The 18379-nt window shown below is 36.7% G+C and overlaps 1 protein-coding gene across 6 annotated transcripts in view; it reads right to left on the bottom strand.

Moving 5' to 3' along the window:
* The window catches only part of LOC114466567 (neural cell adhesion molecule L1-like protein), a 102136-nt gene that overhangs the window by 48553 nt on the left and 35204 nt on the right, over positions 1–18379 (bottom strand). For all 6 annotated transcript variants that reach the window (XM_028452099.1, XM_028452100.1, XM_028452098.1 and 3 more), the window contains exons 3-12: positions 18189–18297; positions 17924–18111; positions 17721–17843; positions 14120–14290; positions 13227–13265; positions 12952–13063; positions 11068–11249; positions 10796–10930; positions 4313–4450; positions 766–877 (exon numbers count right to left, since the gene is read on the bottom strand). In XM_028452099.1, the coding sequence (XP_028307900.1) occupies positions 766–877; positions 4313–4450; positions 10796–10930; positions 11068–11249; positions 12952–13063; positions 13227–13265; positions 14120–14290; positions 17721–17843; positions 17924–18111; positions 18189–18297 (1309 nt within the window). The remainder of the gene's footprint in view (positions 1–765; positions 878–4312; positions 4451–10795; positions 10931–11067; positions 11250–12951; positions 13064–13226; positions 13266–14119; positions 14291–17720; positions 17844–17923; positions 18112–18188; positions 18298–18379) is intronic.

Here is an 18379-nt window from a genome sequence, read left to right as displayed (position 1 = left end):
CATAATTGTAATTATTTATCAATTACGCAATTACAATAATTATTGACTCCAACCCTGATAAATACAAAAAGGAAAAATTCAACATGCTCCCTCCCTACTCATATGCTACATATATATTATGTGAGCTGTCATTTCCATTTTTCTACTGTATATTTTTTCAGCTCTTCATCTATTTTCTCCAATTCAGCTTTTAAGTATAGAGGCAGAAATGTTAGAAGGAAACAGAAATCAAAGCAAAACAAGGTTTCAACTTTTGATTAAATTTAGGTGAGCCATCAGCGAACATAGATTCTCAACGGAGGGGGAGGGTCTCTCCTTTAGTGCAATCGATCAAAGTCAGTTCCACACCTGCAACCCAGTTAGCAGATATTTCCTTTATGGGAAAAAGTGCCACAACATTGGACAATCACTGACTTTTAGAGCTACTTTAATGTTAAGTGGTTTTGTAAGTGTTGCTGAATTGTTTTTAATGATCCGTTTCTTATTGTGTGTCTCCTTCATCCAGCTTTAGCTGATAAAATGGCCTTGATTCAAGCAAATTAAAAAGATTATCTCATTATACTGACAGACAGTCAGTGCTGATACCGGTAGTAAGTGGCAGTCCTTTATGAGTCAGTGCTCTCGCCCCTTTGTGTGTCCTGGCTCATGCACTTGCAGCAATAACACATACGTAAGTAATAAAACACAATATTGTATTTAGTAAATTACATGAATATGAAATCATACAGCATCAATACTTGGAGAAATGACATTGAAGATACTCACCATGAGATTTGGGAAGGTGGAGAACTGAAAACACTGCAGTTCATGACGATATCTGCTCCTAATACTACAGCGTACTCTTGGTAGTCCCTCGTCAGGATGAGAGGAGCCATATCTAAAAGTAGGGAGAGAGGCAAGACAAGTAGATGATAAAAATTTGAAATTTGGCAAGAAGAGCAAGAAATAAAAGGACAGAGACACATTTAGAACTCATAATCACGGAAGAGGATTAGGTACAATTCTGATGGAGAAAATCATTTTGTGCAAATGTCGAGATTAAAGAAGCAGTCTGCATCTCTTTTAAAAGTTACTTTTTTTCATATTGTTCATGAGCGCGCAACAGCCTCCGTGTGGCTGTTGTAAGTGACACTGTGTTGTTGCTGCTGCTGCTGAGGTGTGTGCACATTGAGAGAGAGAGAAGCGCTGCAGTAATATGCTTTAAACAGAGCATGTTATAGTACTGTGATGTTGCTGTCCGGCTAACATTAGCTTGTTAGCTTCACTGAGGGAGGGACTTTGGAAAGTTTAGAGGCAGGGCAAGAGAGCAGTGAGGAGGGAGGGGGAGAGAGGGATCTGACAGTTGCGAATTGCACTTTTAAAGTCAAGTTGTTGAGATTAAAGTCTAAATTTTAAAAATAAACTCAAAATACAATATTGTGATGAAGGTCGAAAGGTTTGCCAATGAAGCTGACGAGGGATAATTCACCATATACAACAACGGTCTCCATCCAAACTGGCCCTAATCTGTTTCTGTACTGTTCCTTTATAGCCACAAAAGGGACTGAATGCTCCATCTCCTCCAAACTTGACTGTTTTTTTCTTCTGAACAGAATTAAGCATCACGTTAGTTCAGGCAGGCACGGAACTCAAGCTAGTCCAGCCCCTTCATCTGTCAGTAGCTGTTAACAACTGACAGCATTCATCCCCTAATTCAGTTATTCATTCAGCTGATCATGTTCCACCCAACCACTGCAACAAGCTTACTTCCGCACGCTTTGTCCGCAAACGCCTCACAACCAACCCCCACCCCAGTCCCTCCTCTTTTGTTTAATTAAACAGTGTCTTCTGTTGGCATCTAATTTCCAGGGGGTCCTGCTGACCGCTCTCTCTGCTTATGCCTCTCCATGTAGCTATTGTTGTTAAGCCCAACTTTGAAGTGTAGTTTAACGCATTCATGGATACAAAGCGTTTCATAGACAGCCACATCTGCTGTTTATTGTCATATGGTCAATTGGCCCTCGTCAGCTTCCGTTGACTTCATTAGCTATTTTGAGTTCATTTTCAAAATTTAGACTTTAATCTTGTCTTTTCGACTTTAATCTCAACATTATATTTCAACTTTATTCTTGAAATTTCAAATTGAATCTCAACATTTCAACTTCAATCTCAACATCTCAAATTTATTCTCGACATTTCGATTTTATTCTCGACATTTCGATTTTATTCTCGACATTTCGACTTTGTTATTGATTTACCCAAAAACATTATCTCCATCAAAATTGGCCATAATCCTCTTCCGTATATTATAGATTCACTAATAGAGATTATGAATGAAAACTGTTGTATATAAATGTGCTGCTGCACTACAAACCCACTAAAGGCTCTGAGTTGTAGATGCGATATTAGAAAGATGTTTAACTAAAGGGAGAATAAATCAGTCCGTTTAGCTGTAATATGTGCATACAGCAGCTGACAAGAGGGATGAATTAAAGTCGTGCATTGCTTGGAAAAAAGGCAGAATATAGGCATTACACGCTGCGGTTACATGAAATAAAGTCTTTGATGACTGATGATGGGAGTGTTTCAAGTCAGCGATGCATTTGAAATGTTTAAAGTAGCCGTGGATACAATAAAAATGAGCTCTTAATGGAGGAGGAAGAGGACAATGATTACTGACACAAACCCTCTGAATTATTCTCTCAGAGATAGTAATGTATGGAAAAACAATCTGCATTTTTTGGTCCTCATTTTAACTTTTTGTTAATGCAAACAATGCCACAAATGTATTAAGCCAATGGACTGTGCAGTTTTTATTTGTTTATTTGTTCATTGGATCCCCATTAGCTTCCACCGTGGTGGTTACTAATCTTCCTGGGGTCCATAAAAAAATCAAGATTCTAGTGTAGAGTATGTAAGAACAGAAAAAAATGAAAGACAATTAAAAATATATAGAAACATTACATAAAAAGCTACATCAAGACACATTTTCATTACAATATCAAATAAATAAAAAAAATGCATGATATATACATTAAGTTTAAAATCAAGTTCTTCCTAACTAAGTCATCAAACCATCATGCTTTAGATGGAGACCCCTGACTCTTTAATTGTAAATCTCCATTTTTTAGATCTTCTAATAAGTGCATTATGAATAAGATTTTAGGTCAAACTTATAAAAACAGTGGGCGCATCCCTTAAAAAAGGATTATTGATACAAAAAAAAAATTCTAAGAATTGTGAATTTTTCAAATAGATTGTCCTCATCTGCTCCTCTTTTCAGGAAATACAATGTTTTGACCATATTTAATGTTAATATCTATTGCATTTGTCTCCACGTATAAATTTGTGCAAATGTCCAATGTTATGTCCAGAGCTTGGAGCAATTTTCTTAATATAGACTTCAGATGTTCACGCCTACTCCACCAGCCATTGCAGAGATTTGCATCTGCCCTTCTGTAGAACTTCGGCCAGACAAAATCCACTCAAATATAGAGGGCCTTCCCTCTGGAATCATTTATCTCTTTCTCTAAAGACTATATCCACTTTTGACTCTTTTAAAAGACAGCTAAAAAGAATGTTAATACACAAGTAATCTTTAAATATGTGTATGTATGTGTATATATATTTAAAACATTGACCTTCTCACTCTCTTGCACAATTATGTTCTTTTAATCACTGTGCAAATAAAATCAAATCACCAAAATACTATATATATAAATACAGCAATGACATTTTTTCCATGATTTCACATATGTGGCCTAGAATCTTCTTTAAAATAATAATTCAAGACCCCACTGGTTGCAAATCAAAACAATCTGCAATTAACTTTTGTATAATTTGAGAACCATTAGAAGATAAAACTTAAAGAATAACAGATAAATATTCATATTTATCATAGAGATTAAAATACATGTAAAAAAAAATTTAAAAAAAAAATCAGGCCATAAGGGGAGTTCTCATGAAAATCTAATTAGAAGATTAGTACAAAATAACAGATTATTCACCCAACAAAAAGAGGAAAAAACTTGTTCCTATTTTGATAGGATGTCCCAAAAGCTGCATTGGTTATCTCAAAATAGGAATGTTATAATCACCAAAAAGTCGATATTGAAAAAAATTAAATGAACAAATAGTGTGATCTAGATATAAAAAGCAAGTTTTCTTTTAAAAAGAAAAAGCTAAATATATTAGGGTAAACATATTCGAAGTACTCATATTGTTACAGATTTGAACATTTATTCCAAAAGGAAGGGTGGTGGTGTGTGTTTCTGTGTATTAATGACAGTTGTAGCTGGTTATTATAGGGTCACGTGTTCCTGATGATACTCACTCATCACCACGAGGTTAACATTGGCCAGGATGCTGCCATGACTGTTGGAGGCTTCACACTGGTAGACTGCACTGTCCACTGGCTGTAAATTATCGAACACCAAAGTGTCTTCAAGCACACGCACGTTAGATGTGTCGTCTGGTCATGAGAAAAAAAACAACACCAGAATCATAACATAATCCTCAGAGGACAACATGAGATGAAAACCAGTTAATCTATAATAGTTTAGTATTAAATATATGTTTTTGTCTGGTTCTGTTTGGTTTTAGTTCATTATAGCCCTTGTGGTCCTCTGTTTGTTGTTCTGTGAGACTTTGTTTATTCTGTTTAGTTTCCATTTTAGTTCTTGTTTGGAATTGGGACGAGATTAGGCAGTTAGTGTCCAAATAGTCCCTCTTATCTCCTTTCCTATCCACTTTTCCTTAACCCCGTGGATGATGTCACAAGGTTAAGAAAAGGTGTTAGGAGACTTCCTAAAAAAGTTAGGGAAAGGCGATCACGTTGTTTTTGACAAGCAGATGCACTTCCACTAGGTGGCGTAATAATTCGACGGCGGTGAAGGTTAGTGACATCTGCCGTGGTGAAAAAACTACACATTTCCAAAAATGGACTACTAAAAGCATTTATAACACTTTAATAAAATTTCAAATATCACAAGGTTTGAATTAAAATCAAAGGAAAAGATGCTAATACGGCAACAAGGAACAAAAATGAAAGTAAAAGAACGTCACATTGAGAATGGTTGCTCACACTCACCTTCAACTCATAAATCAACATTAATCCAAAATAAGTATGACTTTATGAAATTGTTGCATTTATACAAGATATAGGCCTACATGACTTTGTAGGCAAACAAATGTACAACAGTACAAAACATTCCTAGGTGAATGAAATATGTTGAATAAAACATAATGTGTTTTTGATCCATTTTTCTTGAACGACAGAGTGCTCTGTTTTCAGTCATCATGAGTTTCCGTGAACAATCTGATGAGCGGGTCCCTTTAAATGTTGTCGCCACAAGGCATTGTGGGGCAGCATTACATGGTCTCCTTTGGTAAAGGATGTATCAGTGTTTCCTAAGCAAAAGAAGGTTATAAAGGAAGCACTGAGCCTCTTTTCCTAAGCTTTTAGAGAATTAGAATGCTCCTTATCAAGTGGATAGGAGAGGAGATAGGAGACTATTGCAGACAGTGTATTTGGGTTTCTTCTTCTTCTTCTTCTTTTGTGTTTTATGGCAGTTTTCTACCTATTCCAAGGATCATTTTTAGTGCCCAATCCTTTTGCGGGTCTTTACGACAGAGCTCCTGGGACGTGATTTTTAAATGTGAACCGACAATATGACGTTTGTTATTTATTTCAATATTACATATGTAAATATGTGACTGTTTTGTGGTTTTTTTAATTGTTAATTTTAAAAAAAAGGGTGAAAAAAATAGATAAAAACACAATACACAACATTGACAATCAAAAACCAAACAGAAAATCAAATAAAAAACAAAATAAAGTAAAATAAAAATTTTTTTTTTTTTTTTAAAGCAGGGTTTCAACCTTCCCCGCGACCCTGAAAAACAGGAACACGTGGGTCTGAAAATGGATGAATGGATGGTTTCAACCTTTTAAATAATACACAAACTGCCGTAAAATAGGCCGACAGGACGTAGACACATTTCACGCATGCGTTGAAAGGATCCGAAATGATCAGGCCAGCGAAAGGATTGGGCACCAACAAACCTTACCGCCAAATACTGTGCTGGAATTGGGACGAGACTAGGCTAGTTACAGTCTAAAATCTATCCTAAATTCTTCCGATTCATTTTGTTTTCTGCAAAAACCCTAAATAAAATCCTCACTATCTCCTTATCTTCTGCTCTAAGTATATTTATTACATTAAAGACACCCCTTGTTCTGTCTGCTGGACTGACTCAAATATCACACACTGTTGTTCACGTGATGTTTGGGTTGTGGGTGATTAGCTGCCTTATGTTTTCCACCCAGGTGTGGCTCATTCCCAATCAGAACTCCCTCACTATTTAACTGAGTGCTGGGACACAATGACTGCAGGTTTATTGTAAATGTTTGTCCCCTGCTCCTGGTTTTCCTCTTGCTTCCTTGTGCCTCTTTTGGTTTTTGATCATTAAACATAAGCTATTAGTATAAACGTCATACACTTGGGTCCTCCACTTACATATCTTCAAGTTCTGTATTTGTGAATAGTAAGCTATAAACATAACTAAAACAAAATAAATACAATTTTAAGATTTACCGAGAGTAGAATAAGCCTGATCTTAAATGTCTGTGGAAAAAAAGGTGAACTAAATTACCAATGATATTAACATTTCATCACATCTTTAAACACAAACCTTTGGGAGTTTGTGTTAAAAATAAGTAAACAGGTACTTTTGTCTCTGCTGACCTGCTGCTGAAATGACGTGTTGCTCTATTAATAGTCACTTTATCAGGCGTGGACTGGGACAAAAATCCACCCTGGCATTTTGTGTCCACGTGCATTGTTTCAAAAACCAAGCTTTTAACTTGGCCATTTATTAACCAATTTTCACCATTCAAATGTTGAAATGTGTCAAAAATTCAGATCTTCATCATCATCCATATTCTTCATCACAAATTCACCTTCAGTGTGGAGTTTGCAGGTTCTCCTTTCCAACTTAAGACTTAAATTGTTAATAACTTGGCCATTTATTAACCAATTTTTACCATTCAAATGTTGAAATGTGTCAAAAATTCAGATCTTCATCATCACTCATCCTCTTCATCATCAATTTTACTTTAGTGTGGAGTTTGCAGGTTCTCCTTTCTCAATTAAAACTTAAATTGTTAATAACTTGGGCATTTATTAACCAATTTTCACCATTCAAATGTTGAAATGTGTCAAAAATTCAGATCTTCATCATCACTCATCCTCTTCATCATCAATTTTACTTTAGTGTGGAGTTTGCAGGTTCTCCTTTCACAATTAAAACTTAAATTGTTAATAACTTGGGCATTTATTAACCAATTTTCACCATTCAAATGTTGAAATGTGTCAAAAATTCAGATCTTCATCATCACCCATCATCTTCATCACCAATTTTCCTTTAGTGTGGAGTTTGCAGGTTCTCCTTTCACCATTAAAACTTAAATTGTTAATAACTTGGCCATTTATTAACCAATTTCCACCATTTAAACTTTGAAATGTGTCATAAATTCAGCTCTTCATCATCATCCATCCTCTTCATCACAAATTCACCTTCAGTGTGGAGTTTGCAGGTTCTCATTTCTCACCTACAACTTTAAACTTTAACTGTTTGGCCATTTATTAACCAATTTTCACCATTCAAACTTTGAATTGTGTCAAAAATACACCTCTTCATCATCACTCATCCTCTTCATCATCAATTTTCCTTTAGTGTGGAGTTTGCAGGTTCTCATTCAGACTCAGAACTTAGTTCTTTCACAGCTCAGCCATTTTCCAACGGATTTCCACCATTCAAACTTTGACATGTTCAGCTGTTTGTTCACTTTCAGGTCATACTGGGATTTTTAAACACACTACTGTGTGAACTGGACTTCTCACTGGTTTCACTGGTTTTCCCCTTCAAACTGGGATTTTGACACATACTGCTGTTTAAACTGAACTTCTAACTGGTTACACTGCTTTTTCCCTTCATACTGGGGTTTGTACACATACTACTGTATAAACTGGACTTATAACTGGTGATACTGGTTATACTGGGTTTAATGGTTTTACTGTTTACTGGGCTAATGTTAATGGTAGTGTAATGCTAATGCTAGGGTAATGGTAATACAAGGCTTTTGCTAATGCTAGGTTATTGCTAATACTAGGTTAATGTTAATGCTAGGTTAATGCTAATGCTAGGTTAATGCTAATGTTAGGACAATGCTAAAGCTAGCACAATACTAATGCTAGCGCAATGCTAATGCCAGCACAGTGCTAATGCTAGTGCAATGCTAATGCTAGCACAATGCCAGCGCAATGCTAATGCTAGCGCAATGCTAATGCTAGCGCAATATCAGCGCAATGCTAATGCTAGCGCAATGCTAATGCTATCACAATGCTAACGTAATGCTAATGCTAGCGCAATGCTAATGCTAGCGCAATGCTAATGCTAGCGCAATGCTAACACTAGCGCAATGCTAATGCTAGCGCAATACTAATGCTAGCACAATGCTAACGCTAATGCAATGCTAATGCTAGCCCAATGCTAATGCTAGCCCAATGCTAATGCTAGCACAATGCTAATGTTAGCGCAATGCTAATGTGAACGTAATGCTAGCGCAATGCTAATGCTAGCGCAATGCTAATGCTAGCACAATGCTAACGTTAGCGCAATGCTAACGTTAGCGCAATGCTAACGTTAGCGCAATGCTAATGTTAACATAATGCTAGCGCAATGCTAATGCTAGCGCAATGCTAATGCTAGCGCAATGCTAATGCTAGCACAATGCTAACGTTAGCGCAATGCTAACGTTAGCGCAATGCTAATGTTAACACAATGCTAGCGCAATGCTAATGCTAGCGCAATGCTAATGCTAGCATAATGCTAATGCTAGCGCAATGCTAATGCTAGTGCAATGCTAACGCTAGCACAATGCTAACACTTGCGCAATGCTAATGCTAGTGCAATGCTAATGCTAGCGCAATGCTAATGCTAGCGCAATGCTAACGTAATGCAAATACTAGCGCAATGCTAATGCTAGCGTAATGCTAATGCTAGCGCAATGCTAATGTTAGCGCAATGCTAACGTAATGCAAATACTAGCGCAATGCTAATGCTAGCGTAATGCTAATGCTAGCGCAATGCTAATGCTAGCACAATGTCAATGTTAGCGCAATGCTAATGCTAGCGCAATACTAACGCTAGCGCAATGCTAATGCTAGCGCAGTGCTAATGCTAATGCTAGCACAATGCTAATGCTAGCGCAATGCTAATGCTAGCACAATGCTAATGCTAGCGCAATGCTAATGCTAGCAAAATGCTAATGCTAGCGCAATGCTAACATTAGCGCAATGCTAATGCTAGCGCAATGCTAACGTTAGCGCAATGCTAATGCTAGCGCAATGCTAACGTTAGCGCAATGCTAATGCTAACGTTAGCGCAATGCTAATGCTAGCGTAATGCTAACGTTAGCGCAATGCTAACATTAGCGCAATGCTAATGCTAGCGCAATGCTAATGTTAGCGCAATGCTAATGCTAGCATAATGCTAATGCTAGCACAATGCTAATGCTAAGGCAATGCTAAACACCTAAAACTTAAAACTATAACTGTTTGGCCATTTTTGAATGAATTTCCACCTTTCGAACCGGCAACCGCCCACGAGCCCCTCCCACGATTTCCGCGGAAATTGTCTAGTTTTATGTTGTTGAACCTTTTTTATTCTGAACTGTGTATTTGGTGCACTTTTTGATTTTAATCAGTATTGTGACTTTTTTGTCTGTGAAAGGTGCTATACAAATAAATGTTACTTACCACACTAGCCCACTATACATTAGCGGACACCACATAGAAGCTGTGATGCTCAACATGTAGCTCTTTATGTCCTAATTTTAATTATTATTCCTTCAGAAAATCTAGAACGGGGGGAAACTCTGTAACCCCTTTTTACCTATTTCCTTTGGCCATTTTGCAAATTCATTTGTCCCATTTTTGCCCCTTTTTCCTATATTTTGTCAAATTTAGCAAGCTCTTTTTGACACAAATCAAATTTTTTGGCCACTTTTCATCCAGATAAGCTATCTTATGCCTAATAGATATCACTTGTTTCCTTTTCGTCCTACATTTGACCTCTTCTTGTTTCACATTTTTGCCCTTTTTCACTATTGTTTGCCACATTTTGCTCATTAAAGCCACCTTTTGCCATTATACCACTACCTGGTTCTTCTTTATTTGCCCATTCTTTGGCCACTCTTGACTGCTTTTGACCCATTTTAGTCACGTTTTGCCATGTTTTTGCCCTTTTTGGAGAATTTTTGGCCACCTGTTACCATGTCTGCCTCCAGAGCGGCTTACATTGGGTTGATGACCCATCGGGATGATGCCCAGTATACCAGATGGCCAGTCCACCCCTGCACTTGACCGATTATGCTAGCTTGAAAAACCTATTTTTGCTTGCTTGTGTTCTGTAAATTGAAATTCCAATCATATATGAATTTTATTTCTTTTATTTTTTGGTGGGGGTTGTAGTGTGGTGATTGTTTTTAACCCACGGTGCCAGACTTTTATGAAATTGGCTTGGCACATCAAATCTTTTAAAGATGAATTGTGTTTAAGAAGACGTTCATTGGTTGGATTTGTTTTTGGTCTAAACTTTATTCTGAATGACACATTTTGAGCTGAGCCTTTGGACTCCACAGAAAGAGAACAGCAGACTCTCGTGTCGAACCTCAGGCTCAGTAATTGAAATTCTCCTTGAAAGTGGGGGGAAAAAAAACATGAATGAGAACTGCTTAGTGCGTCTCACCCACCTTTGAAAATTTCTCCGTTCCTCCGCCATGTAATGTCTGGCAGTGGATTTCCACCGACTGAACACTCAATGTGAACATCAGACCCAATCACAGTCAGCTGGCTTTGAGGAGGCTCTGCCAGCCACTTGGGTGGTTCTGGAAGAAGTTGAGAATAGCCATGTTTGTTTAATCGTTAGAACAAAATGTCATGCTGGTTTACTCTGCCTTCTCTTTTTAGTGTAAACAAATGAAACCACAAATGCAGAGATGATCAGCCTCTTATGTTGACTAACCTTCCACTATGACATCAAAGTAGTGCACTGCCTTTCCAGCCGAGTTCTCTGCTGTGCACATGTATTTCCCCTGATCCTGTTCTTCTACAGCAGGTACAGTCAACAGCCTTTGAAACTTGGTCAGCTCTACACGGCCTGTCATGTTGCCTCCCATTTTCATCCATGTTACATCTGGAGTCGGACTAAAGCAGAAATCAATAGGCACAACATGTTTCCTTACATATATAATGAAGGTGGTTAGAAATGGGACGATACATCGTGCACATGGGCATCGGAATAGGAAGTTAAAATGTACTGGGTACCCAGGGCTCAGAAGTCTGTTAAATATATATATGTACAAAAATGCTTTTACATTGTTTTTAGATCATTTATTTTGGAATAACAAGGGCCCAGTGTGAAAATGAGATGGTTGTTAAGCACATTTATTGTACTAAAAACAATTATTCATGCTGCATCAGGGCCCTAGCTACCACCCCTTTTAAAAACAGTGCAAATGGTACGACCCACATGTGGCAGGTAGGCTGCGTAGGAATATTCCCTCCTATCTCCTTTCCTATCCACTTTTACATCACAGGGTTCAGGAAGGGTGTCAGGAGAGGAGTTAGGGAAAGGCCATCACATTTGTTTTGACAATCAGACACACTTCCACTAAGTGACGTAATAATCTGACAGAAGGATAGTGATGTCTGCCGTGGACAAAAAACGACAATTTTCCTAAAATGGACTAAAAGAACATTTATAACATTTTCTGCTGATACAGTATAATCTTAAAGATCACACGGTTTGAATTCCGTGAGCACTAGGGTGTCCGTTTCCTTTTAAATGTTATCGCCCCAAGGAATTGTGGGTCAGCATTATCTTGTCTCCTTTGATAAAGGATGCGTCAGTGTTTCTTAGGCTAAATGAGGTTATAAAGGAAACATTCAGCCTCTTCGGACGCTCTTTATCACTTAAACACTTCCGGGGGTGAAGGGAAGTGGATAGAAGGGAATATTCGGACGCAGCCGTAGTCTGAACTGTGGATGTGCCATGGAGCGGGAGATAGACAGCAGCAGGAAACCATGTCTTTCCTTAAGAAAGACAAAACCAGATGACCAAAAATACAATAAAAGAAAGGAGGGAGAGAAGGTGAAAAGGGGAAAGTGCTTACTCACTTCTTCAGAGGTGAGCTTTAAAACACTCACATCTTTTTTAGGCAATATATTATTTTGATTGAAATTAGCTACGCTACTAAATGCTGGAACGTTCCTCTTGCATGCAAATCCTAATTGGAAATACAACAATAAAAAAAAAAAATGATTTTGAAGACAACATTTTGCTGCCACCAAGTCTTAAGTAGGTGGCCAGAGTGTCCCCGTGACTCTGATCATTCTATATTTACCTTTTATTAACCAAATAAATACATCAATATGATTAATATAGTTTTAATAGCTGCACAGAAAATATATAGGAGCAGCAGGCCCCCATCATGTCCAAATGATACGTATTCAATAAACCACTAAATAGTAGGACATATTTATAAAATGGAGTCATTAGGTTATTGTGAAGAAAAAAAGAAAGCTGATATAATAATGCAAGACAACTAGTGTAGTTTCCGGGCAAAAAAAAAAAAAATTTGGTGCTACGCCCCTGATTATGATATTGATATTGAGATATTGCAATATTAAAACACTATAGATACATCGTCGACGATGATGCTGCAAGTGGTATCACGAGAGTAAGTATGTAGGTATACCCAGAGGTGAAGTTAAATAAAAAAAATTTTTTTCCAAAGTGCATTTTTTTTTTTCTTACCTAAAATATTGTCCCGTATTGTGTACTTTAGATATTATAATTGATAATTGATAATGCATTATGCAGTAATTAGACAGTATACACACGTACAGTCCTGCTGGTATACACTCTAGATGCAGAGTCTCTCCCTTCAGCAGCACCTTCACTGTCTGAACACCAGGGGGCAGCAGCAGGCTTGGTTTTCTGGCTGGGGGGGCTTCTGCTGCAAGATATTACACACACAAACAGAATGGTCTGATTTCATTCCCTATTTAGTAAAAAAATATCATTAAAACAACAAAAAAACAAAAAGAAGAAAAAGGTCATGCTAGTGTGTTCCCTCTTACGTACAAAATGTGAAATATGTAATTTATACCATCACTTACCGATATCACTGTTATTAGATGATCCATTGTCAGATTTCACTGTAATAAAAACAAAACACTGTTAGGATCATGATTGTATTAATAGTAATGGCTTCATTTCACCAGTAATGTGTTGTTCAATATCTGCTATCAAATAATTAACAGAGGAATAATATTCTACCCTATACACTCACATTAGGGGTCCCTTAAATAACGTTAGTTAGGCATTATTAAACATCAATTATCAGTTGAATAATATTATAATTATCATTATGATGTATTAACTAACATGAACTAAGTTAATGCATTAATACATGTTAAATAATGTAATGAGCTATCCTTACATATACATTATAATGATTATTATAACATTATTAAACTGTTAATGTTAAATAAGGACATTTAACTACATTATAAAACATTTATTAATGTTAAGTAATGTTTGAATTACTAAGCATTAATTAACTGCTTATTAATGCAATAACTAATATGTTAGGCAATGTTAATGAATACATTATAATGATTTTTACAACATTATTAAACTGTTTATGTTAAATAAGGACATTTCATTTCATTATAAAACATTAATTCATTCTTAGAAATATTTGAATTACTAAGCATTAATTAACTGCTTATTAATGCAATAACTGGCATGATAGGCAATGTTAGTTAATACATTCTAATGATTATTTTAACATTATTAAACAGCTAATTAATGTTTAATAGTGCCTTAACTAATGTTAATTAAGGGACCCTTATTGTAAAGTGTTACCATATTTTTTTTTTATACTGAACGCTACTTTCAAATATGACTGAATTGTAAACGGGCAAGAATTTAGTCTTTGTGCCTTTTTATATTTTACAGTATGTAACATATATGAATCAAGCACATATACTGTATATTTAGAACCTACAGCTCATGACGAGGACAGACATGGCAGTTTTTGGGAGAATGGTGCGTATTTCTGAAAAAGCAGCAATGCAACAGTAATCTGGACGGCTGTCCTGCTGTAAGGCGTTTGAGAAGTACAGATTCCCATCAGTTCCCATGGTAACCCTCTCATCCTGCTTTATATGTTTGAGACCTGTAAAACAAAACAAAAAAAAAGTGGTGCACAATGACACGTAATTAACGTGCAAATGTAAGGAAATGAAAAAATTACAGTTTAGTCTGGTAAATACAACATTCTTAGACCTGATCAAACGTCTTTGACTACCTTTGCAGTGAATTTTAATTCAAGGATAACATTTATCCTGAAGTATTATACAGTATATTCTAATGAAGGTTGTTCTTCTAAAGGTCATCCTTGTATGGAGCATAGAATTTGTAAGTGTTGGACCAAAGCATGAATGGTTACGTTGCTCCCATTGTCTAACAGCGCGGGTAAGACATCTAGTGTTTATATATGTCTATGGTGGTTTGCCTCCAGGCTAAGCCCCGCCCAACAAAATACGTCACAATCTTTCCAAACGATCAAAGGATCTATATCATTGGTAGAAATGTGTAAACATGAAAAATAAATCAATGTAAAAGTTAAATCTAAATGTTAAATGTAAATCTAAATCTAAAAGTTAAATCTAAATGTTAAATGTAAATCTAATTGTAAAATTTATATCTAAACGTTAAATCGGTCATAATTTTGAAACATTTAGCTTTACACTTGGCAACAGATTTAACATTTACATATAAACATCATGTGGTGAGTTGTGTGGACGCCAAAAGACACTTTATAACTGTACAATGCAAAAAGCAACCAATGCTGTTCCATTTAGCCTGCTTTACTCGACTGGTTGGATTATGCATGAAAAACTCACTAATTCCTATATGGTATGTAAAAAAAGCGACCAGCTCATCATGCAGCCAAAACTGCTTCCTTTTAAGGGTGTGATTTCCCAAAACAATGCATGACCAGCAGGAAATAAAACTTGGAGAATAACTATAAGCACAAAAAAGTAAGATTGCTGTTTTAATTTCACGAGAAGCGTTCCAGTATGAGCAGTAAACAAGGAGGTCAAGTTGCCCTGAATAGGAGACAAAAGCACTGGTTTCTAAAGAAAGTCTACTATCTCCAAAATACTCTGCACTTCCTTGTTTATTTAGTTTGTTGCCTTTCTTTGCTTTGCTGTTGCTGGATACCTGAGAATAAAACTATACTTAAACGTTAGTCTATCAGCAGCCTATCCTCAGGTTAATGCTTCTGTCCACCAGAATGCCAGAAAGGCACTTTTTATCCCGATGCCATGACAGAACCCTAAAGGTTTTTTCAAAACAAAGCCCAAACTCATTAAAAGGAACCGAAGTGAACTTTTATAAACTGAATCCGTCATTTATGGCCCTTAAAGGCCACACAGTGTGCATTATTTCAGCAGATAACATTTTTCAAATGTAATTTTTAGATTGGTCAAAATATCTAAGAGCAGCAACATTTTGTTCATTCCGAAACACGATGAGGTGGTTTCACTTTTCGTAGCACTTACCAGCCTCCTCATTTATCATTTTAATATATATATATATATATATATATATATATATATATATATATATTTTAGGACAGATGAATGTAAATTAATTTTGTGCTTGAATAATATAAATGGTATGGCTTTTTGTTTTCACAATGTTGATTTGTATTCAATTCTTTAAAGAAAATATGAATTTTGATACTTTTTAAGCAAGGTGCAACAGTGGCTGTCAAAGAAAACTTCTTGCATTTAATCAACACCTTTTTTTTTTTCTGTAAAATCATTTAGAGTAAACAACTTGTGTATCGACAAAGCTTTTCTGTTCAGTAACTATATTGATTAATACATTTAGTGTGTATTTAAAGCAGACACCAGTGACCTTAATTTACATTTATGGATACATTAATGTTGAATAACTGCTTAAAAAAAAAAAAGAAAAAAAAAAAAAAGTGTTAAATAAAAATGTAAAAGAAGCTCAACTGTCAAAGTTCAATGCAAAGTGAATGAAAATGAACTAAATAAATGCCTTGCATGTGCCAAGTTTGTGTAATGGGACTACTTTTAAAAGAGCGGAGTGCTCTCAGTGTTTTGTATGATTATGATCTCATTTCTCAACTTTGGAATTATATTGTTGTGTGATTTGCGTTCTATAAAGCAATGGCCCATTATACTACCTCTCTGCTTATTGTTGATGGTTTCTATTGCCAAGGCAAAATTATTATAATTGCTACAACAGGACAGATGTAAAATACACAGCCTGCCACTGTAATCAAGCCTCTTACTGTGTGATTGTATTTAAAAATGTTTTCTGAAGTCAGAAGTTATTGCCCTTACACACAAACAAATGAGACTCATCAAAGACAATGGCCCTCATTTATCAACCGTTCGTGCGTTCAGATTTAAGCGTACAGTGTGTGTTCTATCAAATTCACGCAAGCTTGAGTATTTATCAATTTTTACATGAACGTACGTTACTATCAGATCTCACGTCAGGTCTGACCTAGTGTACACAAATCTGAGACTGTGGATTTGTGGTTCAGCCAAAATCTGGCAAAATCTGACTGAGACTGAAACTAAAGTATTAAACAAGCCTCAGCTGTCATTTAAGCATAAACAGACACACATTCATAACAGATCTAAACAGATTATAAATACAAAATCAAATTCATCTAAAAAAAAAAAAGCCCACATTATTACTGACACCCGGAATTTTTGGTTTTCCGTCATTAAACCCACTGATAAACCTTGCTACCAGGTAGGAGCGCATATGTTCAAGAATCAATAGTGCGCAACACGCACCCGGGGCTGTGTTGGACCAGCTGTATGTACCACATAGGAAACTAGTGACATTATTTTATCCTGTTTTGTACAACAATCCAATGGTGAATGGAGCAGTGTCTGATGCACCAGTGCAGCGTGAGGAGCCAAAGCCTAACCAGTGGCAGCACAGCCTCCACTGAGGCTTTTACAGGGATTCATTAAAGTCTTTTAAAGTGTTATTTATTGCCTAATGCGTGCAGACAACTGATGCTTATTTAAACTTCATATTTCCATGTGTATCTCTGCTGTGAAGTTGTACGTAGTGCGCACAGGGGGGCAGACGTCACCTATGAACGTCTTCATACGGGGGCCGACAGGAACAAAACTTGCAAACACAAGAACGCAGTAAAACCATACCTTTATATCCAGTTTCCACACTGTCAAACAGCACATGAGGTGTGGGGATTTCCTTTCTTTTTCTTACCAGCGTTTGTTTGACCTCAGTCATGTGACCTATTTGGCCAGTTTAGGTCACATGATAGTCACGCGACCTAAACTGGCCAATGACTGACCTAAGACTAAACCTTTCCCTAAACCTAACCCTAACCCTAACCCTAAAAATTGTTGCGATATTGGGTTATAACCTAACCGTCACGCTAAACCTAACCCTAACCCTAAGACGCTACGTACTTGAACTTTGATAACTGTACCAATAGCACCGGGGGTTGTCCGTACGGCAACCACACAAATAAACACTTTCTTTAAATAATAACTCAAAGGTGTTTTCAGTATTACCGCTAGACATCCAGTGAACCTGAAGCGAGATGACGGTCTCTGGTGGGTTGCACTCAAGAATGATTGGATCGCCCTCATTCACGACAATGGGTTGGAGAGTTTCCTTTTGAAATTTTGGGATATCTAATAAGAAAAACATTGATGACTAATGGGTAAAAGTAATTTATGTTGACCAACATCTATTCAATTCAGAAGTTACTTACGAGTAACTATGAGCTCAATCTCCTCGGTCATGGCAGTTCCCAGCTTGTTAGAGGCATAACATCGATATTTGCCCTGGAACTGGAATAATTGCTTGTTTTGAAGCACTAAAGTACCAGTTGTGGAGTCTGTTTTAACAGTCATGGTGTCAGAGAGGATAACATCTGCATTGTCCTTTGTCCATCTGTATCTGTGAGAGCAGGAATCCATCGATTAAAATCACAGAGTGTTATCAGAAAACCATACATATCATCATATTCTACTTACAGAGGTGCTGGGTTACCCTTGGCTTCACAGCTGAGAGTGACATTGTTGTCAAAAGGAAGTGCAACAATGGGACCTCTTGTATAGCTTAACATGGTTGGGGGCTGCTCAACTAAGTACAGAAAAAGACAAACAACATTTTTAAACATGCACTGCAATATTAACATATACAGAATGCAGGTCTGCAGTTATAA

The sequence above is a fragment of the Gouania willdenowi genome, chromosome 7, assembly GCF_900634775.1.
Source record: "Gouania willdenowi chromosome 7, fGouWil2.1, whole genome shotgun sequence".
Taxonomy (NCBI): Eukaryota; Metazoa; Chordata; class Actinopteri; order Blenniiformes; family Gobiesocidae; genus Gouania; species Gouania willdenowi.
Note: the sequence above shows the minus strand (reverse complement) of the source record. Positions and strands in the feature narration are given on the sequence as shown.